A 25,433-nucleotide genomic window follows, 5' to 3' on the forward strand; every position below is an offset into this window, starting at 1 on the left:
GAATAAGTTCTCATGTCCAAGAAAAGTCAAAAAATGTGCATACCAAGAATTTCGCTCTGGACCCTCTTTGAGGGTCAGGAGTGATTTTTTATTTTCTGGGCAAAACTCCTTCAATTCATCATCTTCAATCAAGTCTGGATACTTTATCATGCTCACTTCATCCTCCACCATGCCTTTGACATCTCAAATCGATCAAATAAGGCTAGAAATGAGTCCTAGGTTGATTTTCGCCCTGGACCCTTAGGAAGGGTCAGGAGCGAGATTTGCTTTGGACCTTCTAAGAGGGTTAGGAGCGAAATTCGCTTTGGACCCTCAGGAAGGGTCAGGAGCAAAATTTGACTTTTTTGAACTCTCCGTTAGGATAATTTTATGGAATATAACATTTAAGTATAAGTGACATTTCTTATACTTTAAGTTATATTCCATATATGGTTTGAGGATGTTTGAGAGTGGTTTCAGACCTCCAGGAGTTATATTGCAAAATCTAGTTTTTGGAGGTTTTTCAGTTTCTAGACTTAGTCAAATTTCAGGATCAGGACTTTTAGACTTAGCCAAATTTCAGGATCAGGACATTCTGACTTAGCCAAATGTCAGGATCAGGACATTACTCAAGCCGAACTTGCTATCCATGTGATCCCCTTGGCGACACTCAAAATGCAAAGCCTAACAGACAAAACCCTAAAAGACCTAGAAAACAAACCCTAGAAAGCAAAAAAAAGCAGGGGTCCCCATTTGCAATGGGGCGATGTGTGAAATGGTCACAACACTAACCCAGCCAGTAGCCAAGTTTGAGGCTTGGGACTCGCCGAGTTTGGCGAGTTTGAGCCAAACTGGCCAACTCGGCGAGTCTAGCGAGTTTGCTCGCCAGACTCGGACGAGTCCAAGTCTGAGCCCCAGAGACTCGGCGAGCATGACTCAGACTCGGACTCGCCGAGTTTAGGCGAGTCCGGGCGAGTCTCGTCTCTATGGTTTCCTAACTAAACACAACTTGTAGTTGCCTTACATGTAATTACAAAAGTGCAAGTAATGAGTTAGCTTGCAATTACAAAGTTATTTTTTACATGTAACTTGTCAAAACAAAATTACAAATGCATAACTAAAACTATTCCATGTGTCTAAAGACACGACTCTAATTGCATCATCCTTTGTCTGTGATGATCTTCATGTCGCTTCAGGATGCTAGAAGTTGAAGTATTCTGGATTGGTAAAGACATCTTGAACCGGAACGGGAACTTGCATCCTTATCTTCTTGCTTGGGGTAGTACTGGCTTTTCAAGAGGGAAAGGGCGACCTTCCTCTTTTTATGTCATGACCATCTTTGTCTTGAAAGCATTCTATGTTTTCAACCATGAATTCTTATTGTATCTCTTCTTTATATCATCCTCCAATCTTGAAATCTGCTTGCAAAATAAGGCCCATGCCTTAATTCATTGATTTGGTAGGTCGTGTGTGCAAACCGGACTGATAAGGGAAGGGATAAATTGATGCAAAAATGGGCTCACAAGTGAATTTCGGGTTTTGGAAGCTGCATTACATGTGTGGGAAAAACAAGAGCATTAACTTGCAATTGTGGAGAACAAACATGCAACTTCATATGTGTAATGGGTAAACACAAGTTTGCACTTGTAATTGGACCTTTAGAACTCATTTTCAAGTGTTTTTTTAGTGCATTTTGGACCAATTTCGGGTTTTGGATGGCTGACCGTAGGTAGACTTTAAATGGGGAAAATGAATGAAGGTGTGAAATGAGTGGATGAAATGGTATGTATGGATGATAGAAATGAATATGAAAAGATTTTGAGAAGATCATCTTCAAGAAAATGGGAAGAACTTTCAACATGTAATGCGGTTCTAAAAACCCGATTTTGAAAGGATGGGTATTTCTCATCTTTGCAACTTGGAATTTCAACAAAAGATGGTTAAATATTTTATCCGTAAGGGAAGAACAATGATTTTCATCCAATTTGTAATCGGGATTTAAAATCCTGAATACAAGTAAAGAGGTAAAATGGGGAAGATCAATGCAATTCTAAAATTGTTTTACAAAGGGGAAAATCTCTCTCACAAAACCGATTTTTGGGGAAGAACCAACATATTTACAAATTTACAACTAGAAAGTAAAATAAGAAAACAAAAAAAAACAAGAAAAATGAAACAAGAAGAAAAGAAATCTTACCTTGCTCCAATCTGAAAATGCCTCTTCAACAAGATGATTAATCTTTGAAATAAGAAACAATATCTCTTAAAAAGAAATTAACTGTATTCCAAAACCCTAGCCACGTTTTTACCAAAATGCCATGGGCAGAAAATGGCCTTCCAAAAGCATGAAGAATCGGTCAAATAATAAATTCACCCTCCATGCCTAGATGAAAGAAGCCAAAATAACTTAGGAGAGGTATGATTCGTGGCATTTGAAGAAGTAAAACGTGGCATTTTCAAAAACGTTTTTTGCTGTTCAAACGCCTTCAAACCAGCAAACAAATCCACCAAATGGCATGAGAAGAGTTTCAAAATGCATAAAAATAGGGAGGAATCCAAAATGCTTTCTATCTCCAAAAAATCTCCACAAAAATTGCTTCAAATCTCCAACAAAATCCTCCAATATTGCTGGTCGGGATTTTGGGAAAGAACAACAAGTTTAAAATTGCATGTAATAGTGAAAATCGGGTTTTAATTCCCATATTACAAGTTTAAAATGTTACTTTTCTCTCAACAAGGCAAAATCGGGTTTTAAAAATGCAATTGCAAGTTTAAAATTTCACTTTTTCAACATGTTAAGCAAAATCGGGTTTTTTCGACCAAATAGCAAGTTTAAAATGTCAAAAATGCACTTTATAAGCAAAATCGGGTTTCTGGAGACAAAGTGCAAGTTTAAAATTGTCACTTTTTCATTCACAAGGCAAAATCGAGATTTTTAGAGAGAGATGCAAGTTTAAAATCACTTCCAAAGGGGGAATAAAATCCCCACAACTTATAATTTACTTGCACACATGTAATAGGGGTTTAAAATCCCTATTACATATAAAAACCATTAAAGTAGGGCTTTTTGGAAAGAATTACAAGTTTACTTGTAACTTAACCAAAAAATCCCTATTTTAACTGAAAAAGCCAAAAAACAACAAAAACAACAAAGGGGGAATAAAAAGCAAATTACAAGTTTTTATTTTTCACTAAAGTGCACTTGTAATTAGCCAAAAATTTCCCTACAAAGACCAAAACAATGGAAATCATTAAAACTTGCAATTCAAGAGAAGTTTCCCACCTGCAGTCAGGGAGAAAAAACACAAAATTGAAGAAAAGACATAGAAAACGAACCCAGAATGCGACGAAATTCGAAACGTGGTTCGAGGACGGACTGAGGATTAAGCCAGTCAAAGGATTAGTCGAAATTTTGCCTCGGGAAGCATGCCATAGAGTAAAATTTTCATTTTTTGACAAATTTTTTATGTAATGGTCCTTCATTTTTAAAGACAAAAAATGATGACAACATCTTTCTCCAAGAATTCAACTTCTTCTTGTATGTAATCTTTCCAGATGTCTCGATCTGCTGCACGTTCTACCCGAACGTAATCCTGAAATCTTATGCACAATTGGAACAATTCTTTGCTGGGAGGCATAGGACGATGGCGTATTTTGTACTGCATACCCTTTCGGTGGCGATCCACATGTTTCAACTCACTGCTCTAGACCGACCGATGAGCTTCAAAACCCAATATGTCCGCATGCATCTCACTAGGAAATTCCAGGTCCTCTGTGGAGTATGTAGTTTTATCAATTCTCAATCTATCCTCCCACCGTGGTCGTACCTCATTATCTTTCATGCTACTCTACCAACCAAGGACCATCGATCTGAGGATATTTTCACCAACATCCTTCATGTTTGACAAATCTTCATCGCACTCATCCTGTTCTTTATTTATGGTGTCCCTCATATCATTTTTCATGTTGGCAGTCCAGTACCACTGCTTGAAAGTGTTGAGTTCATAGTGATCTAGGATAGTATGCAATGTGGGAATCTAAGTGTGGGTCCAGAAAAGAGCCCTCGTGAGGGGAAAAACCATACCAACCATCTCATGGACTTTGAAACATTCTTTCTTTACTTCAAACATCTTGATGTGAATGGTCTCTCGGTTGTGGGCCATTTTCCGCACATTCATAATGATTTTCTCTCCTTTTCTTTTAACGTCTTGGATCCATTTTCTGATGGCCTTGGTGGTGTCATGCACTCCCTCAAATTCAGTTGTAGTCTTTTGTGCCAATGCCAATGGAGTAACGTGGGACTCTGCAGTATGTTGCAACGGCCTTAACAGGTGGTCTATATATCCTTCAGCCTGCTCAGCACGAGCTCGGTACATATCTCTCTCAATAGTCATTTCATCTAGTTGTCTAAGCATATTCTGTACGGAATCCTTGAATTCTTCCCTTTCCTGTTCTTTGGTTGCTCTTCCTATTGGAATGGACGTGATGCTATAGTCGGCCAATGCAACCTGATCTGTTGGTTTGTCTACAAGTGGGGTAGCAATATAAATTGTACGATTCCGTTGCTCATCTTTAGTAGTCCTAGAGTAAGTCTTTGGCTTTTTCTTTCCTTTAGCTTTTATTTCTCCTATCCAAGAGAAGATATTCTCCAAGTCAATTGGTGGCTTGATAGCCTCTTTTCCACTGTGTCTAGTCTATCAACTAGCCATGAGAGATGGTCTGTCCAGATGTGACTACTAAATCTCCACTTTGTTCTTTGGATGCCCCAGCTAATTCACTGTCTATCTGCAACTGATCGGACACAGAAGGAGGAATGAGTGCAGTATCTAATCCTTTACTCACAGTCGAGTTCTCTCCCACCTCACTGAGTAACTGATGGGTATCCTCTAATAGTGGTTGTTCTTCAGTTCTGCTGGGTTCTTGGGTTTTATCTTCTTCCCTTTCTCCCTCAACCATGGTGTCATCCTTGTTGCCCCCTTCCTATTGCAACTCATACCTACTCTCCTGCGTGAGTTCTTTTTTGTTTACCAATCTGTTGATTAGGTGCAATCTCTCCTTCCTCGACCTGATTCTCAGGTCCATCCAACCAATGATCTTTGCCTCCGCTTCTTGCTCATTTTTTATTTGTGGATTATTTGCCTCTGATGTAATGGGATCATCCTGTGAAGGTGGAGTTGGAAGGTGATAGAGTTCAATCACATCATCCTCTGAACTGGGGTCCTTGGATGAGGAAGTAACCTTTGGCCTCCTGATTGGGATCTTTTCTCTTCTTGTCCTTTTCGATGCCCAAGTCCCCCTAGTGGCTCTTGCTTTCTTTCTCTTCTTTTCAGGTTTCTCAACCTCTTCTTTTGGCGCGCTTGATGGTCCTTCGTCTTTTGAAGACTGGGAATCGAGACTACCCATCAAATTATATGTGAATTGGGTTCCTTCATGGGTTAGCCTCTCTATTTGTTGGGATAGCCGCTTATTTGTGTACCTTCATGGACCCTCCATGATAGCTTCAAAATCTGTGATAGTGTCCTGAGTCCAATCAATGGCTAGCAGGAGGTCCTTGACTGCTTCAAATTCCCGGACTTGGAAGCAATTTCCATAGTCTGTTACTTGATCCGGGACTTGGCGGTACTCATGAATTCGCATTTGGTGAACACTCAACCTTGAATATTCTTGCCGGCGGACTTCAAAATCATCTGTACACTTGCTCCAGTAGTCCTCTATTGATGCCTTGGCCTTGTAATGCTTGACGTAGGCTTTCTTTCCCAATCCATCATGTTCAAAGCATTTCCTAAGGAAATGTTCCTATAAGCAATAGGACGTCAGTTTGTCGAATGACTCCTCAGCGTATACCGAATTCTTGAATTGCACATCAAGGTTACCTATGATTATAGGGAAGGTAAATCTTGACTGCTTTTTGTCCTTGAGTATGTTGCCTGTTGCATGTGCCTGTCTTGCTACCTCCATGAGAACCAATCTATCTGATGGGTAACGCGGAAGCCAATACGGTGCTTCCTCAAAGCCGGCTATTCTGATGTAGGTGAATTTGGGGAACTGGATGAACCAGGCACCGTATTTCCGGATTAAGGTGGTAGTCTGCTTTGACAGCCTTATGTGCAACCCTCCTTGCATCAATCTGACTATGTGCATTGTAAAAGCGTCATTGACCCGCTCATGTTGACCAAACGCATATGCAATGTTGTTCTTTTCTCTTTGGGCTATGTCATAGTAATGCAACTGAGGATAGCAGTCATATACTTTTACCTGATTTGGCCCATTCCCAATCTCACCTCTGTAATATCCCGGATTTTTTTTGTTTTTAAGACCAATAATAATCATTAACCAACAGGTAACCCGTTAAGGTTAGAAAGCATAAACTCAAAGCTTGTTGAAAAATGCAACCCTTCCACTTTCTGATCACCAAATGCCCAATGTGGGAAGGTGAGAGCATACGGTGAATAGGGGATCGTTAGAACTCAAATCCGCTGAAAAGATAAAGTGAATGCAATATTGGTAGGCAAGCTAGCCCCTTACGCTTATCCAGAGGGAAAGCAACAAACTTGGCGGTGAACCAACCAAGAGAAACATACAGCAGACACAAATAAGTGACCTCAGAAGAGAGCTTCCTCATTTGGTCAGTTAACTCCCGCATTTCATCCTTTTCCTCCTGCTTCCTGGTAGATGTTGCGGTATTTTTTAGATAAACAAGTTGGCTTGGAGGTATTTGGGATATAGGTAGTTCGGGATGGAGCACCAATTGGTTTGCGGGTTGTGGGGGTGGATATGCCAGTTGTGGGATTTGACTCATGATGGGCACTTGGTGAGCTAGCGCTTGGCTAATTCCCTGAATCTGGTTGGGCATAGCAGGCGGTTCTAATTGGAGTAAGGGTCCCACAATATTCTGGCCCAAGTTCTTACTGATCTCCTTGGCCTTGGCATATGATTTTGTCAATGTGGTTGGGGTAGGCTGTGATTGCCAGACAAACATCGTTGTTAGGCAATCCAGGGCTAAATAATAGATTCCCCTTGCCGAAGTGTCACTTACCATATAAGGATCTTGCAACCAGGTAAAGGCCTTGTGAAACCTGTTTTTAAAGGAGCTGATCGGTTCATGCTCCTACCTTTTTTACTTATACGAACTGTCTATACAACTCCGTGGGCATGATGGGAATCCCATATTTGTCGGTGAAGGTTGTTTTCAACTTTTCCCAGGAGTCAATGGAAGATATTGGTAGGTGGATAAACCAGTAAATAGCGTCTTCTCCTAAGCAATAAGGAAAAATCCTGCATGCAACATCAACATACTCGATCCGCTTGTTATGGAGAGAATCTTCAAATATCTTTATATGTTCCTCCGCGGTTCTGTTTAAGTCATTTGGATGGAAGACCAAACAGAACTTATCCGGGCTCTTAGGCATATCATGGTAATCTATGAAGACCAATGGGGACGGGTTGTCAACCAACCAAGTCACGCCATTTGGAGCAGGTTGTTGTTGGGCCATTTGTGGCTAAACAGGTGGAACTAGAGGGGCTATTTGAGCGGTACCCGTTGGGACTATGTGAACAATGCTCGTTGGGACAACAAATTGATGGTTTGACGAACTGGGTTCACGTGGGTCAGCAACCTTGCCGTAGTTTTTATGCTTGTAGAACTGAAATCCAACAAATCTTTCTCGTTTAGGGTGGATCTTAAAACCCCTTCGAACTTCTCCAGAGAGAAGGATCCGATTCTATCCAACTTGGGCCCTCCCTCTAGTGCCAATTCTGTTGACATGGCTAAAATTGTATTGCTACAACTCTATCCGGCCAACGCAGAATAAAATGTTCTCGTTGAGTATCCTATCCTCTCTTGCATAAGGAATCCCTAATGTTGTTTAGTTGATCAAAGGGGATGACCTCAAGGTTCCAACTGTCAGTTCATGACTGCAGGATAACTCAGTTGTTTGATGTGTTTTACTAGAAACACAAAGGGGACTTACGTGGTTAGATAAAATCAGTTTTGGTTGTACGGGTTCGCTAAGACTCTACAGTCTTGACTTCATCAAATCTCTCTTTAACATGATGTTGTTTTGGACTTCAACTTTCTAAAAAAAAGGGAAAAAAGAGGGGTAAAGAGAAATAAAGCAGCTAATTAATCTATCTAAGATGGTATATTCAGGAAAATAGAATGAAACCTTCAAAAACCAGATTCAACTTTACCAGCTAATAAGCACAATTATGTAAAACTTGATGCAATCTTCAAGGAGAGTTATATTTTCATGTTATTAAACATAAATGTAGAATTTTTACATCCATCCATTTGATATTTAACAACTGAACTAAGCATATAAGTGGGTTCAGACTAACCATGCAGGGGGAGTGACAATCAGTCAATCCTTAATGGTACAAAATCCAAGGTTCTATCAAATACTAACCTGAAAATACTATCTGAAAACGAAATACTTGACATGAAAGTTAAATAGTGAAGGAGACCATGCACTCACATAAAATCAAGACAACTTTAACTTCCATTAAATCTGCATAAAACTTGCCAGAGTTTCAGCAACAATCTTAAAACCTCTTACAAAAAGAGGGAGAAACAGTCCCTTATATATATTTCCAAAATTGGACGAATGGCCCAGATTTAATCTTACAAGTGGCCCAAATTCATCCTCTAAGGCATGGCTACCCATACCAATTTAATAAGGAACAAATATCTCCTTACCAACTACCAACTAACTAATAACTACTCAACATAAATTTGTCCCCCAAAAAGTGCACTTGCATAGAGCTCAAAATCTGCAAAAGCATTTTAGTGGGGAGAAGAAATTACTATTTTGGAAAAGTGCATTTGGGATTTGGAAAGAAATAACTAATTCTAGAAAAGCACTTTTGAGAATCCCAAAGTGGATTCTCTCTCCAAAAAGTCACTCTCTATATCTAAATAATCCTACCGGATATCTTGGTTCACCACGCGCTCCACCCAAACATGCTCTAGAAACTTTATGCACACAGCCTTCACCAGATCGAGGGGAGGCATAGGCAGATATAGCATCCGATAAGCAGTCTCCTTGCAGTGATTATCCACTTCCTCTACCACTTGGTTCCAATCAACTCCTTCGGTCCCATACTCTTGCATGGCTGCCTGAAATTTGCTGGCACCTGTTAAATCATTAACAGTGTACGCACCTCCCTCTTTCCTTATTTGGCCTTCCCAAAGAATTCACTCGGATCCACTCTTGGCCTCCAACTACCAATTAGAGCCTTCAAGTGTTTAGTTGAGCCTGCTCAATACGGAGTAGAGCTGCCTCGTTATTTTCCCAGTCATCATTAAGTTTGTTTAAGACATCATTCTTCATTGTTACAGCTCTGAACCAATCTTCAAAAATACTGAGACCATAAGGCTCGATGAATTGCTGCACATTTGGAATTTTCAAGTGGGTCCAAAATAAAGCTCTCATGATCGAAAGCAGCCTACCAATTATCTCTCGTTTCTTTCCAATGTCATCTTTTAGGGACTTGACCCTTTGGAAGATTTTGTCTGCAGTCCGCCTATAATCAGCCAAGTAGCTAATCATCGTGTCCCCCATTCTTGTGATCTCCTCTATCCACTCCCTGTCTACCTTCGCGGTGTCTCGAGCACTTTCGAACTCAGTCGTAGTCTTCTGCGCTAAGGCCAATGGAGGAACGTGAGATTCAACAGCATGTTACAGTGGTTTTAGTAAATGATCAATGTACCCCTCAGCCTAGTCAGCATGAGCTTGATACATGTCCCGTTCAGCAGTCATCTCATCTAGTTGTTGAAGTATGTTTTGAACAGAGTCCTTGAACTCTTCTCTCTCCTGTTCCTTGGTCGCCTTCCCTAGCGGGATAGATGTGATGCTATAATCAGTCAATGTGACCTGTTCTGCTAGTTTGTCCTTGGGTGGAGCAGCAATATGAATCGTTTGATTCCTTTGTTTGTCCTTGGTGATCCTGGAGTAAGTTCTTGGCTTCTTCTTTCCTTTGGCCTGTGATTCTCCTATCCAAGAGAATGTCCTCCAGGTTAATTGGCGGCTTGACAGCCGCTATCTGTTGTGCTCGGGCTATCAACCAGTCGTGAGGGATGGTTTGTCCTGATGTAACCACCAGCTCCCCACCTTGTCCCCTAGATGTCTCAGCGGACTCGCTGCCTACTCGTGGCTGATCGGATGTAGAAGGTGGATTAGGCATTGTATCTAGTCCTTTATTCACAGATGAGTTTTCTCCCACCTCACTGAGCAATTGATGTGTAGCTTCTAATAGTGGTTGCTCCTCAGTTCTATCGGGTTCTTCGGTTTTGTCTTCCTTCTTTTCTCCCTCAACAGTAGAGTTATCTCTGGTATCGCCTTCCTCTTGCTACGCCTCATGTTTGCTCCCCTACATGGGCTCTTGTCTATCAGTCTCCTCATCTAGCACAACTTCTCCATCTTCGACCTGATTTTCAAGTCTCCAAACTAATGATCCGTGTCTCTGTTTCCTGCTCACTTTGCTTTTGCGGATCATTTGTCTTTTGTGGTTCATTTGCCTCTGGTGCAATTAGATCATTTTGTGAAGGTGGGGTAGGCAGACGATCAAGCTCGACTACATCATCATCCGAGTTGGGGTCCTTAGACGAAGTAACAGCCTCGGGCCTTCTTATTGGGATCTTTTTCCGCACATGGGCCTCAGGTGATTGACTGGGGTTCCTCTTGGTCCTTTTTGATGTTCGGGTTCCCCTACTGGCCTTTGTCTTCTTTTCTTCTCAAGATTTTCAACCTCTTCTTCCCTTGGTGCACTTGATGCTTCTTCGTCCTCTGAAGAATGGGAATCAAGATTGCCCATCATATTATAGGTGAACTGAGTCCCTCCATGAGTTAGCCTTTCTAACTGCTGGGATAGCAAGTTGTCTATATATCTCCTAGGACCTTTCATGATGAACTCTAAGTTTGTGATCGGGTCCTGGGCCCAATTAATGGTTGGTGGGAGGTCTTTGACTACCTCATAATCTTGGGTCTGCAGGCAATCTCCATAATCAACTACTTGATCTGGGACTTGGCGATACTTGAAATATCTCATTTGTTGAACATTTAACCTTGAGTATTCTCATCGGCGGACCTCAAAGTCATCTAGGCAGTTAGCCCAGTAGTCCTCTATGGATGCCTTACCCCTGTAATGCTTGCCATAAGCCTTCTTTCCTAGCCTAGCAGGGTCGAAGTATTTCTTGGGGAGATGCTCTTGCAAGCAATATGTTGCTAATTCATCAAAGGATTCCTCGACTTGCACAGAGTTTTTGAAGTATACATCATTCTTCCCTATGACCATTGGGAATGTGAACCCTGACTGCTTCTTTTCTTTGAGTATGTGCCCTGCTGGGTGTGCTTGTCTTGCAACTTCCAAAAGGACCATTTTGTTTGATGGGTAATAGGGAAGTCGGAATGGTGCTCCCTCGAAGCCTAAAATTCTGATGTAGGAAAAGCGACGGAATTGAATAAACCACGCTCCATACTTCCATGTCAATGTGGTAGCCTGCCTTGACAGCCTTATGTGTAATCCCCCCTACATCATCCTAACCATGCGCATTGTGAATGCATCATTCATGCGCTCATACTGACCGATTGCATAAGCAATGTTGTTTTTCTTCCTCTAAGCAATGTTATAATAATGCAATTGGGGGTAGCAGTCATAGACCTTCACCTGATTAGGTCCATTCCCAATTTCACCTTTTTGGATCAACCCTGGCAGATGTTGATGCCTAGCGAACATATAGACTAAGTAGGAGGTCATGGTGAAGTATCTCTTCTCCTCGAGCTCAACTAGCTACTTGTGAATGTTGTTGCTGTTGGTTGAAAATTTTGTACACTTGGGGAAATATACAAAATTGTGGTTTCAACTACAGCACACGAGTAAAAACTCTCCTAATTAAGGGAAGGCTCCCCCTATCTAACTACAACTTGGAAAATAAAATTGGATGGGACAGCAATCTTTCTTCTTTTTTTCAAGAAAGACAATATCCTTTTTTCTCTTCACAGAAAAGGATAGCGATTGAATAACAGCAGTAACCACTTTCAAGTAAAATGAGAGAAAGGAAGTGAAGTTTCCTGAAAGCTCAAAGACTCCCGTCACTTCCTTCGGGACGGGACAGCAATATCAAGCTCAAAGACTTGACTACTGGAAGTCCTATCTACCCTTTGCTATACTAAATTTTACAACGAATAAAAGATAACAGCTCAAAGACTGAAAAAATCTATTCTTTTAACACAAAGACAAGAATTAATGCAAGCTCAAAGACTTGCTGCTATTTCTTATCAAACAGTAATTTTCCTCAAGAATAGACGCAAGCTCAAAGACTTGCTGCTCCTTCTAGAGATTTTCCTATTTTAATTAATCTTCTCTACTTGCAGCTCAAAGACTTCAAATCAGATTGGACTAAGCTCCTTTAGAAACACTTGGCATAGAAGAAATAAAAGATTCAAACTCAAACATGTAGCTCAAAGACTCAAAACTTGAGTAGTCCTTCTTTATTATTTCTTCAAAAACTTTCAATCCACATACATAAGCTCAAAGACTTCTTGCTATAAATTTGGCAGAGTTTTTGCTTGCTTTCCCAAAAGATATATTTACAATGGACTTCTCAAGTATTTATAGAAGAGGAGCCTTGAGAAAAAGGTGGGAGGATCATAACTAACTTGAGAGATTCTCTCAACCACCAAGACTCCTTCAATAAATAACTGAGACTTCATTAATTAACTAAGAGTCACTCTAACTAACTAAGACTTATTCCAACTACAGTCCTAATCGGACATAACTTGTAGTTGCCTTACATGTAATTACAAAAGTACAAGTAATGTGTAACTTGTATTTTACAAAAATTACTTTTACATGTAACTTGTCAAAACGAAATTACAACCAAAGATTACGAAAGAGAGAAAATCCAACTAAGTGTTGAAAAACACTTAGGTTGCCTTTTGTGAAGACATGAATCCTTGAAATTTCCGGATGCTCGCTTGTAGTTCCTCGGGATTCGGTTCATGAGTGTTCTTAGCAACTACCATAGTCTTCACAATAGTGTCGTGACAGCGGAGGAGCGCGGAATTGTCTCTATCCAGGATGGACTGGATCTCATGCAAAAAGGCTTGATGTTTCATCAATGCTTGAATTGAAACTGCCGAGAATTGTTCACTCCTCCATTCACCATGAATCCTCATCTGTAAGTCCGCAAGAACTTCTTCTTCTGGAATTAGCTCTCCATCCTGACTTACTATATTGCAAGAGGCCCTTTCACAATGTGAGACAATACCTTGATAAACTTCATTCCGGAATCTCCTTGCATCACTGATCTCTTCGATGAGGGACTTAAGAACAAGGGTTTTGTTTTCCATGAGTTCCTCATATTCCAAGTACATGACCCTGGAAGAGATGATGGTGTGCTCCTGCAAAATACTCAGCTGTTGTTGGGGCATGGTACGCCAGATTGCCAGACTTTTCTCAACACTTTCCAGATTCTTTTTGAAAGTGTTAGAAGTCTGATCCAATTTCTCCTCAATGGTTTCCAGCTTAGACATTATTTGAAAAATGTCTTTTATCACTTGCACGCATTGATCATGAAGGTGATCAATCCAGGAATCCAGTGCTTGTACTTTTTGAGCATCCCTTTCTACTCCACGAATCGATTCTTGGGAACCGGAAGAACCTATGGAGTTACTCCCTTCAGCAGCAGGTTTTGTGATTTTATTGATGGCTGCCATGAGCTGTCGGTTTTCTTCTTCTAGCTTGTCTTTCTTTGCAAGAAGATCGTCACACCTTTGCACTAGTGAAGCAACAGAAAACTGAGCATCATGTTTAATGACTTCATGTGTTTGCTTGCCCAATTCTACCCTTGTAACCTTATAATCAGCAGCTGACATTTCATCAAGTGGTTTATCTGCAATAGGTTCCACAATTTCAGCTACTTTCATCTTGTTGCTATCAACAGTTACCCTGGAAATAGTCTTCGCCTTCTTAGCAACTTTGGATCTGGACTGTTTGAGTTGCTGGTAGTCGAAGGCATCAGGTGAGATCTCTTGCTTCTTTCTTTTCGGGGTGAAAGAACTAAGCCATGGAGGCAAAGTCATCAACTCACTTCCTGTAACAGCTGTAGGCAAAGGAGAAGCAGTTTCTGTTTGAATCACTGTGGTCACCCTGGGAGGAATATCTGTTTGAATAGCGACTATGTTTTGCTCAGTTACCAACGGACATGAAGATTGCCTCATGAATTCTTCAAAACCAGAAGTGGAAGTATCAATTTCTGATAACTGAATGCAAGTGGGATTATCTTCAGGAACTTCCAACACACTTTCTCGTTGTTGCTCAGGAGAAGGCCCGTATGCTGAAATGGGAACTGCGTTCTGAGGAGACTCATCAATGAGCAAATCAGAGGGAGAAAGAGGCGTCTCAATAGAAACTGGAGGAATGACCTCATGAGGCGTGTCTGAAACTGGAGACTTAGGCGCATCATCAGATTGCTGCCCCTCTTCTGGATTATCCAGATCGATCACCCGAACATGGAACCGTGATTTCTCCTTCCCACGAGTAGTTGTCTCCTTAGGAGGAAGCACTACTGCACGACTAACTCGTAACTTGATCCTTGTGCTCGAAGATGAAGCACCCTCCTTATTATCAATCTGAATCTCAGACTTTCGTCCAAGAGGCCCTGTAGAATCATCTTCTTTACCAACCTTGATTTTGATAAGTCTAACAGCATTGCTTTTCAACCATGCGTTAGTGTTGGCCAAGATAGGCTGAAATCTGTCAAGAATGGAGACGCACTCTTTATGTGACCATTGGATCAAAGGAAGTGGAACTTCCTCAACCCTCCGTGAAGTGTATTCAGGATCAAGTATACGCCCATCATCAATCATTCCTTGTGGGATATCTGCCAAGTTCAAGTCAACAATTTGCTCAACAGTGAGCCTGCAGTAATCCATCTTCAGGACTTCAGCTTCTGTGCGGAGATCTGCCCAGATGTCTTCAATGCGATGAACATGTACAAAGGATTTTTTGATCTTTTCCTTCATACCTCTATAATCAAAATCAGCTCTAGGTTTGAACCTCTTAAGCTTGATTTCCTGCAATTCAACCTCCATGGCCTTAGCCTTCACAGATGTGACAAGGGAGTATCGACCAATTTTCAACGGATTTGTGCTGGAGATCCCCATTCCAACCTTGTGTCTAGCAGACTGAAGAGTATGAACAGCCATAATCTGTCTACCCAACTCCATAAGAATTATCCTATCGGTCGGGTATCTTGGTAGCATGTATGGTTGTCCATCATAGCACCCAATCCTCATGTAGGTGAAGGTGGGAAATTGCAGGAATAAGCACCCATACTCAGATACCTTGACCCATGCCTCATCTGATACTCGCTTATTTCTGAGATCCATGTCAAACTGACACATAAAATATCCAAAGAATGCGTCTTGGACTCTTCTAAAATGTAGTCTGCTAGGTTTCAAAGGCAGCTGGTCATAATATTCCCAAACTGGTATGAGAGAGCGATCACCCTTGGTAGAAAGACCTGGAAAGTGTCTAAGTGATGCTGCTAAATATACCAAATAAGAATTCATAAAGAAGGTCATAGTGGTAGGAACCGCTGCAAGTTGTTCGCACAAAGCATCGCTGATGATTTCACCCCATGAAATGTGATGCGACTGCCGTATGAACATGATGAATTGATACATCCATGGCTCAAAGACATTAGAGTGCTCAAGGCCTAACATTCTGCTGAGAAGAGTGATGGTGTCTCCTATCTCCCACTTGAAATCACAACGGTACAACTTTGCCCATCTTGAGAAGGAAGGACGTGGCTCATGAATCCACCTATTGATGTGGCGCTTGCAATCTTTTTCTCTTTTCACATAATACTCTGCTGCACTTTCTTTGGTGATTTCCATGTAAACAGGTGCAGGAGGTATTTTGAAGACCTTCTCGATTGTATCCGCATCAAGACGAATTATGGCTTCACCATCATCATTTTTTATGACTCTTGACTCTTTGTCAAAATGATGGGCGCATGCAAGAACAAATTCAGGTTCTAGGGCAGCCACTGGGAAAAAAGACGCATGATGGATATGGCTGTCCAACAGCCGCTGCAAGTTGTTATCCTGTGGATCTTCTACCCTGTGAATGAATTCTGCCATATCAACATGCCCTATTTCTGTGTCCCTAATGCGATCCAATGGCGAGGAGACCTGGGAAGGTGTAACCTCATTCTGGTATTTATCATATTTGTATTTCATTTTCTTTGGAGTTGGCGATGCCGGCAAATCTGACATTGATTGCGAACCTGGAATGCTGTGATGAAGACTTAAAAGGGTTAAGGCCACATCATAATCAGCTGCAAATATCATTCTTTCTTTTTTCAACTGGGTAAAACTTTGATCTCTGAATTTCACGGTTTTGTGAGAAGAAGAGAGAGGACATGTAGAAATGGGAAAATCTTGACTTTGACCAATTTCGGATCTTGGGGGAATTTTCGCAAGTATACAAGTTGGAAAGTACATACATGCAATCGGGATTTTAAAACCCGAATACAAGTATACTTGTAAATTCGAAAATGGAGAAACGGATGAAAAATGGGATTTTGACTTGCGGGAAATGATGGAAATGGAAAGTGCGGATATGGGGAACGTGAATGGATAGAAATGGGAATATCCGGGATAGTCATTTTCATGAAAATGGGAAGATCTTTACAACATGTAATCCGGTTTTCAAAACACGAATTCGCAAGAGAGAGGTATTTCACATTTTTCAAGCTTGGAAATTTAACCAAAAATGATTAAATTTCTCAACCGTAAGGGAAGAACAACAATTTCCAGCGATCTTGTAATCGAGATTAAAAATCCCGAATACTAGCTAAGATGGAATTTTGAGAAGAATAATGCAATTTAACAATTGCATTTCAAAGGGAAGATTTGTTTCATGAAAACCAATTTTAAGGGAAGAACAACACATGTGAAGAATGCAATTAATAACAAAAAAAGAAGAAAACATGAAAATAAAAAGAAGAGAAGAAAGGAAGAACATACCTTGATTGGAAAATCAAAATGCTTCTCCAACAATGCAATACTTCTTGAGATGAAGAAGCAAAACTGAACTTTTAAACCCTTATCACGTTTTTGTGAAAATGCCCCCAAAAATGGTAGCAATCTTAAACTTGCAAGAGTAAAATGCCAATGAAAGTGTTCATTTCAAGTTTGTTGCAGCAAAACGATCAAGGTATTTGCTAAAGCAATAATACCAAAGGTGTTTGAAGAGGTATCAATGCCAAAAAACGCAGCCAAGAGAGTCACGTTTTTATGAAAAAACGTGGCATTCATTACACATTCAATGCACCATTAAATGGTGCGAACCTGCTCTTACCCTCCACGCCTTAGGAAGAAAGGCCAAAACGATTTAGGAGTGTGGGCAACATTGAAGATTTAACCGCTCAAATCGTGGCATTCATGAGGCACGTTAAAAAAAAACGCAGTTGCTGTTTCTTAGGGTAAAAACCAGCGGATTTGTCTTTGAAATGGCATGATAGATGTCAAAAAATGCAAGAAGATAGGATGCAAACTCAAAACGCCCCCATCATCCAACGATTCATCCACGAATTTCGCCTTGAAAAAGTCCAAAATCGCTTCATTCTTGCATTTCGGGTTTTGAAAAATGAATGACAAGTTCGATTTTCTTCAAAAGGAAGCAAATCGGGTTTTAAACATAAAATGACAAGTTCGATTTTCTCCTTTTTCCTTTTCATGCTCAAAATCGGGTTTTAAATATAAAACAACAAGTTTAAAATTTCACTTTTTCACTCATTAAGCCAAAATCGGGTTTTTTTGGACAAATGACAAGTTTAAAAATTGTCAAAAATGAACTTTATGTTAAAATCGGGTTTTAAAAGACAAACTGCAAGTTTAAAAATACTTGTAAGGGGGAAATAAAATCCCTACAACAAGTATTAAACACTTGCACACATGTAATGGGGATTTAAAATCCCTATTACATGTAAAACCCATTAAAGTAGGGGTTTTTTGGACAAACTGCAAGTTTACTTGCAGTTGAGCTAAAAAACCCCTATTTTAACTAAAAATGACCAAAAAACAACAAAAAGATAAAAACATTAAATGGGAAACTTAAAATAAATTACAAGTGACATATTTGAAATAAAAAATGCACATGTAAGTGATCAAAAATTCCCCTACAAAGACCACAACAATGAATATCATTAAAACTTGCATTTTGAAGAAAATTCTCCACCTGCAGTCTGGGTTTTAAAACCCGAAATTGAAGGAAAGACATAGCAAACGAACCCAGAATTTGACGAAATTCGAAACGTAGTTCGAGGATGGACTGAGGATTAAGCCAGTCCAAGGATTAGTCGAAATTCTGCCTCGGGAAGCGTGCCATAGAGTAAATTTTTTCATCTTTTCACAAAAATTTCATGGTAGTGGTCCTTCATTTTTGGAAACAAAAATGAGGACAACAGTTGCTAATGATCTGAGCCCAGTCAAACTTAGCCTTCCGATTGAAGACCTGCTCTATGAAATAAAACATCCACTCCTCAAATAGGTTAGAGTGGGGAAGCCCCATGACTTGTCTGAGCAATGTGACCATGTCCCCGTACTCGTCATTGAACTCGCTTTTGTAGGTCTTTTTGTTGATCCTAGTGCTTTGGGCTCTTCTTACTTTAAACCACTCTTCGTTCACTAGTATCTTGCACTTACTGTGATTCATAACAAAAGCGAGTTAACCCAAAATACCATGGAGGAAGTTAACCCTAAATCTGTGAGCTCTGCGCAGGGTAGGGAAACGGCGGACTCCGTTTTGAACGCTGCCAGAAATAGCACTCTGGAATTTTTCAATTTCCAGAAATGGGTAATTGAAAATATCTCCAGTATTCAGAACAAACAGAGAGATTTGGATTATAAGATTCAGAATTTGATTAAGGATACCAATACTGGGAAAGAGGATGCGGAGGTGGACACCAGTGAGGCAGATGATGAAATTGAAATGCAGGGCTGGCCGAAAAAAGAAATGATTAAGGGAGACTTGAAGCATCTTGAAGATGTGATTAGAATCGTCAAAGATAAGGCTGAGGTTGATAATGAAGTTATTATCAATCGGATTACTAAAACTGAGAAGGCCTTGAAGAAATTTATGAATCACAGCCTTGAGGTTTTGAAGGTCTCGTCTCAAAATATGAACGCTCTGGTTGATTGTCTGGAGAAGAAACAACAGAACAAAGAGATGGTGATCATTGATGATATGCTGACCTCCAGCGCTGTTCGCCAATCCTCCAGACGAAAACCAAGGCAGACTACCAGTGATTTGGAGATGAAGACTAAAGACATCCATCAGAAGCAAGAGAACAAAGACCTGAGAGAAGCTGCTAAGGCTATGATGATGTTGGTTAAGGACGCGGAAGAGTCTATAAAAGTTTTTATTTGAAATGTAATTCTGGTCTTTGTTTGCCAGTCTCTCACTGGCTTTTTGCTGTCCTTTTCCCTAGCTGCTGCTTTTTCTGCTGGTCTTTTGCAGCTTTTCTTTCTATGTATTGTTCTCTCTAGCTTCTTTCTTGCTTATCTTAATGTTATGTAAGCGGGTTTCGGGTCCCTTAAAACCTGATTTTCCTTAATCAAAAACAAAAGCGAGTTGCGCCTCATTTATGGTCATTGCGGTGGCGACCTCAGGAAGCGGGATGTCAAATGCCTCTCCGATAGCCTCAAGAGTGATATCAGCCATCACCATTCCCTTGACTACCACCATTCTGGTTTTCGGCTGATAGTGTTTTGCGGCCTCGACCACAAGCTCATAATTCTATATTGCCGGTGGGAAACCAATAGCCCGTGCAATGCCGCTTTCTACCATCCGCTTGGGCTTGCCACATGGATTGGGAGCATATACTCTATCTCTAAAGTTCTGGATGTCTATATGCTCGAGGTCTATATCCCCAACATTATCCCAATTGCTCCGGACCCTTGACCCCTCGATCACCCCCTGATACTGATATTTCATTTTTTCAAGCTTGTAGTGAATGTCGGCTCTGGAAGTTTGTGATGTCTTGTGTGCGTCAGGTGCCTTAGAAGATTCTACCACTTGATTAGGCATTTATCTTGCACACTTGGACATGAATTATGAGGTGACTTTGATGCAAAAACATGGGTTAGCACTGCCAGAAGAGGGTGTTAGCGATAAAATTGATGATCAACGAGATAATTTGAAACTCGAAAGCATGCTTAAAATAGGCTATTCAAATTATGCATTTTAGGTTGCGATCCGGATATTTGAAAATCCATTGGTTTGGTTAGTTGGTTCGAGTAGATTTTCGAAATGTTGCTCCTTTTGTTGCTGACGATCGAAAGTTGCAAATGTTACGATTTGCATGATTTAGCGTTTAAGTTTTCAATTTTGGTTTGCGTTGATTGTTTCGAAGATGATTCTGTATTTGCAATTTTGGAAACATGAGTTTATGCGTTTTGTAGTTTCGGACCAGAATTCCTAAATTTTGCCTAAGTCTGAAGATTTTCGGCTAGAGGGCCAATTTTACATAATGCAGTTACATACTAACCCTAGGCAAAGAAGAAAAAGCATGATTCTTTTGCAAAGTTTTAATCATCTGAAGGGGAAATTTCAAGCTTACCTAGCAACGGCTAGTTTGCTGATTGTTTGTAAAATTGATGGAAGCTCCGCATTTTGAAAAGTTTGTTGAACCCCAGACGTCTCTCTTTAACAAAGAAACTCGGGTAGTTGATTCGAGCAAGTGAGCGATTTTTCTTGCGCAAATTCACCTTCAGAAATTTAAACATGCAACTTTTGGCTCGTTTGGAGAAACACGTTTTGTCTTGTCGGCCTATTGAGGATAAATGGCACGATTTTTGCTTCTTATTCAGCCAATTTGCATGATTTTCAGGCCCCCTTTGTGCGAACTTGAACCTTGAATGATTTTTGGCCTTCAAGAAATTCCTTCATGTCTTTAGGCTAATAAGGAGATATGTGACTTGATGCCTTTTATCATTTTCGGCTTGATGAACTTATATCGCGCGAATTAGAGCTTTTTCGTGATTTTTGACTTAAAGAAGCTGATTTCACGATTTAGAACCTTTTTTATTTTCAACATTTGACTTGTTTGGCGTGATTATGAAGTGTTAGTCTTGTTTGATCATTTTTGGCTCTTTAAGCCGATTTGAGAGATTTGTTTGTTTTTAACTTTTGAGCTAACTGGTCCTCTTGGCGCGATTATGTCTTCTAATTTTGGCCAACTTGGCCGAATTGCATTATTTTTTTTCCTAAGTTTTTTGGCCGAATGAGGCGATATTGTGTGACTTGGGAAGCTTTTGAGATTTTCGGGCAATGAAGTCTCTTTGTGCAAATTTAAGTTGTTTGCGATTTTCGGCTCTTTATCCCAATTTGAGAGCTTTTGTCATTTTTCGGCTCTTTAATGCTTTTTGCAAGTTTTCTAACTTTGTCCTTTTCAGCTCTTTAAGTCGATTTGTGAGTTTTTGCTCATTTCGGCATTTTAAGGCCTTTTGTGAGTTTTTTAGATGTTTCTTCACTTTTTCGCCTTATAAGATGATTTGAGAGCCTTTTACGATTTTCGGCCTATTGACTTATTTTCGGCTGAAAAGCCGATTTTGCCAGCTTTTGGAATTCTCTATCCATTTAAGCTTAAAGGCCAATTTTGCGATTTTGCAGCCTTCCTACCCTTTTCAGCTTACAAGATTCTTGGCCCTTTGTTATTTCGGCCTAAAACATCATTTTGACATCTTTGGTAGATGAGGCTATCTATGCGATTTAAACTTTTGTTCAATTTCGGCTTAACGAAGTCGATTTTGCACTTGGTCATTTTGTGCGAATTTTGGAGATGTTGGGAGTCTAAGTCTTTTAAAGCGATCTTCCTTTTAAAACTCATCTTTTTCTACTTAAATTTTAACCACTTTGATAGATTTCTACCTCGTCTTACATTTCTAAATCTCGGCCGACCTTTTCCTCAACTCAAAACTTCAATCAGGACCCCAACAAGGCAAAACGACAAAACAAGAACAAAGGGGGGATCCTATCAACGATGGGGAGTGTGCGCAAGGCACAACACCTACAAGAAAGGGTAAAATGTAAAATTTGCTACTTTCTTTATAAAGGCTAATATAGAATACACATTTAAAATTTGGAATCTTTTGCTCCTCTATAAAGAACACAAAATTCCATTCAAACTTACATACAAGAAATTTAGCGTGTTTGAATCAAGTGTTATACATTTGTGTCTTAGTTATTTTGTATACATTTACCCTTTTACAAGATAAATGGGTTAATGAAATTTGGAAAATAAATGCATGTTTGTTACATTGAATATCTACCACAGTATCATTAATACAATTTCCTGAAGTTGTTTCTTGATTTCTAGAATAGGATTCTATTATAAATATTTGAATGTATGCAAATAAAGAATCTAAATTCTCGTATTTTGATGAAAATTGCAGAAAGTTAAGGACAGTTGGCGCATTGTGAATCATAGAGATATTATTCCCACAGTACCAAGGCTTATGGGTTATTGTCATGTGGATAAACCAGTATATTTTACTGCTGGAGATTTACAAGATGCCAGTGTATGTTTCCTTACTATAATTCATGTGACATTTTATTTTCCTCAATGTTGTTTTGTTTTTTCTGCTCTTATTTTTATTTGAATCATGATATCACAGAAGATATATAATTTGGCATAACCTTTTAAAAAGGACTCAAATGAATCTTGGGCTTAATGTCAGCCTCTTGTTTTAGTGAACCAAATTTTTTTTAGTAGTTTACTGCTTCTTGAAAGGCAACTAACAACTTTTGATTTGCATGTGCACAAGTTCCTTTAAAAAGCAAATGTAAATATACATGCACAACTTTATTTGAAATTCAAATGCTCGAATGATCAGAATTAAGCCTTGAAAGAAGTTTGAAATTTGTAACCTGAATTAGGGACAGTAGAAGCAAGCATAATGCTATGTTGCACATTCTAATAGTTTTGGCCAAAACTAGGATAAATAATAAATATGGATGGACTTAAAAAATGAGCAGGTTTTTGAGCACTGCTATTAAAGCTTGCAAAAGAAACTCATATAAATATGAAAACTCTTTATCTTGAACTTTAGACAAACTATTCAATATTTGATTTTTTCTTGGTAAAATGGTAGTAGATAAAAAGGAAAGTCACCATGAATGATGCGCAATGACTGGAGAATATTATTAATTGTTGATTTTTATTCTTAGTTCTTATGTCCTTGATTCTTGACCATACTATGTGTTAAGGCCAAGAGAGAGAAACCTATCGTAAGCAAGGAAGTAATGATTTGTAATACGTTTTAAGGTATTTTATGACTCACATTTTTATTTTTTAAGCCGACTTTTCCTTTATTGCCTCTCATTTTGGCCATTTAGGCCGATTTTAGCCTTTCAACAACTTTGCACTTTGGGTCTAAAGGCTGATTTTAGAGTTTTGAGCTCGTATTTTGGCCATTGAGGCCGATTTTAGCTTCTTTCCTCAAATTTCAGCTTAGGAGGCCGATTTTGGCTTCTTTTTTTTAATCTCACTTCGGCCTTTTAGGCCGAATTTGGCTTTTAAATGGCACTTGACTTGGATTTCAGCCTAGGAAAAATGTCCTTACATCTCGCAATTTGACCTTTGAGGCCGATTTTCCCCTTTTGTCTCTCACTTTGGCCTTTTAGACCGAATTTATCTTTAGAGGCTGAATCTTGAGAGATTACTTTCAAATAACTTGCTCACAAGTCTTGTTGCCTTGCCAATATTTGCGATCTTTTACCTTAAGGCTCCTTATTCATCTTCCCTTAATGAGAGGAATCGCAATGGACTCTTAGGTTACGAATTCTCCAGGACTTAGGACTCAGACTTGGCTCAATCGTAGGTAGGATCATCTCCCTAACACTCCAACCTCTTCAATGTTGCATCTTCTCTCTACGAATCAACCAAAATTTTCCTACTAGGAACCTCAATGAGGAAGCGACCAACAAATGAAAAAGGGGGGCCCCTGTCGACGATGAGGAGTGTGTGCAAGGCACTACAAATGGTGACTTTTCTAGAGAAATGCTTCCAATCATTTCAGGGACGTTAGTCCGGATTGAACCCAAAATCTCTGGTTAGCCACCACAGGTTGGATGAAAGGATAGAGAAAAGTATTTCAAGGCTAAATAATGTTACAAGTCAAATTAAATCATGCGTTATCGGATTAGCCAATGTGTGCAATGAGGTTCATTCCAGCCTATAAAGAGTTGAAGCATCAATGTTTCACTATGTCAAGTTACCTTGCGGACTCATACTCCAAAAGCAACCTGGCTAGAGCCCTGTTGGTTGAAAATTTTGTACACTTGGGGAGATATACAAAATTGTGGTTTCAACCACAACATACGAGTAAAAACTCTCCTAATTAAGGGAAGGCTCCCCCTATCTAACTACAACTTTGAAAATAAAATAGGATGAGACAGCAATCTTTCTTCTTTTTTTCAAGAAAGACAATATCCTTTTCTCTTCACAGAAAAGGATAGCGATTGAATATGAACCACATTAACCACTTTCAAGTGAAATGAGAGAAAGGAAATGAAGTTTCCTGAAAGCGCAAAGACTTCCGTCACTTCCTTTGGGACGGGACAGCAATATCAAGCTCAAAGACTTGATTATGTGAAGTCCTATCTACCCTTTGCTATACTAAATTTTACAACGAATAAAAGACAACAGCTCAAAGACTGGAATAATCTATTCTTTCAACACAAAGATAAGAACTAATGCAAGCTCAAAGACTTGCTGCTATTTCTTATCAAACAATAATTTTTCCTCAAGAATAGATGCAAGCTCAAAGACTTGCTGCTCCTTCTAGAGATTTTCCTATTTTAATTAATCTTCTCTACTTGCAGCTCAAAGACTTCAAATCAAATTAGACTAAGCTCCTTTTAGAAACACTTTGCATGGAAGAAATAAAAAGATTCAAACTCAAACATGTAGCTCAAAGACTCAAAACTTGAGTAATCCTTCTTTATTATTCTTCAAAAACTTTCAATTCACATACATAAGCTCAAAGACTTCTTGCTGTAAATTTGGCAAAGTTTTTGCTTACTTTCCAAAAAGATAAATATTACAATAGACCCCTCAAGTATTTATAGAAGAGGAGCCTTGAGAAAAAGGTGGGAGGATCCTGACTAACTTGAGAGATTCTTTCAACCACCAAGACTTATTCAATAACTAACTAAGACTTCATTAACTAACTAAGACTTATTCCAACTACAGTCCTAATTAGACACAACTTTCAGTTGCCTTACATGTAATTACAAAAGTGCAAGTAATGTGTAACTTGCATTTTACAAAAAATACTTTTACATGTATGTAATGTCCCCTACTAGGAATTGGCCTATTTTAACCATAATTAACCCATCTCAACAAGCTTATGACCTAACTAGATTGATAAAATAATAATTCC

The 25,433-nt window shown here is 39.5% G+C and overlaps 1 protein-coding gene across 2 annotated transcripts in view; it reads left to right on the top strand.

Annotated features, from left to right (window-relative positions):
- Positions 1–25,433, top strand: part of LOC131057374 (uncharacterized) — a 339,223-nt gene that overhangs the window by 252,511 nt on the left and 61,279 nt on the right. For both annotated transcript variants that reach the window (XM_057991535.2, XM_057991533.2), the window contains one exon: positions 22,443–22,568. In XM_057991535.2, coding sequence (XP_057847518.2) covers positions 22,443–22,568 — 126 coding nt within the window. The remainder of the gene's footprint in view (positions 1–22,442; positions 22,569–25,433) is intronic.

Source organism: Cryptomeria japonica, chromosome 5, assembly GCF_030272615.1.
Source record: "Cryptomeria japonica chromosome 5, Sugi_1.0, whole genome shotgun sequence".
NCBI classification, from domain to species: domain Eukaryota; kingdom Viridiplantae; phylum Streptophyta; class Pinopsida; order Cupressales; family Cupressaceae; genus Cryptomeria; species Cryptomeria japonica.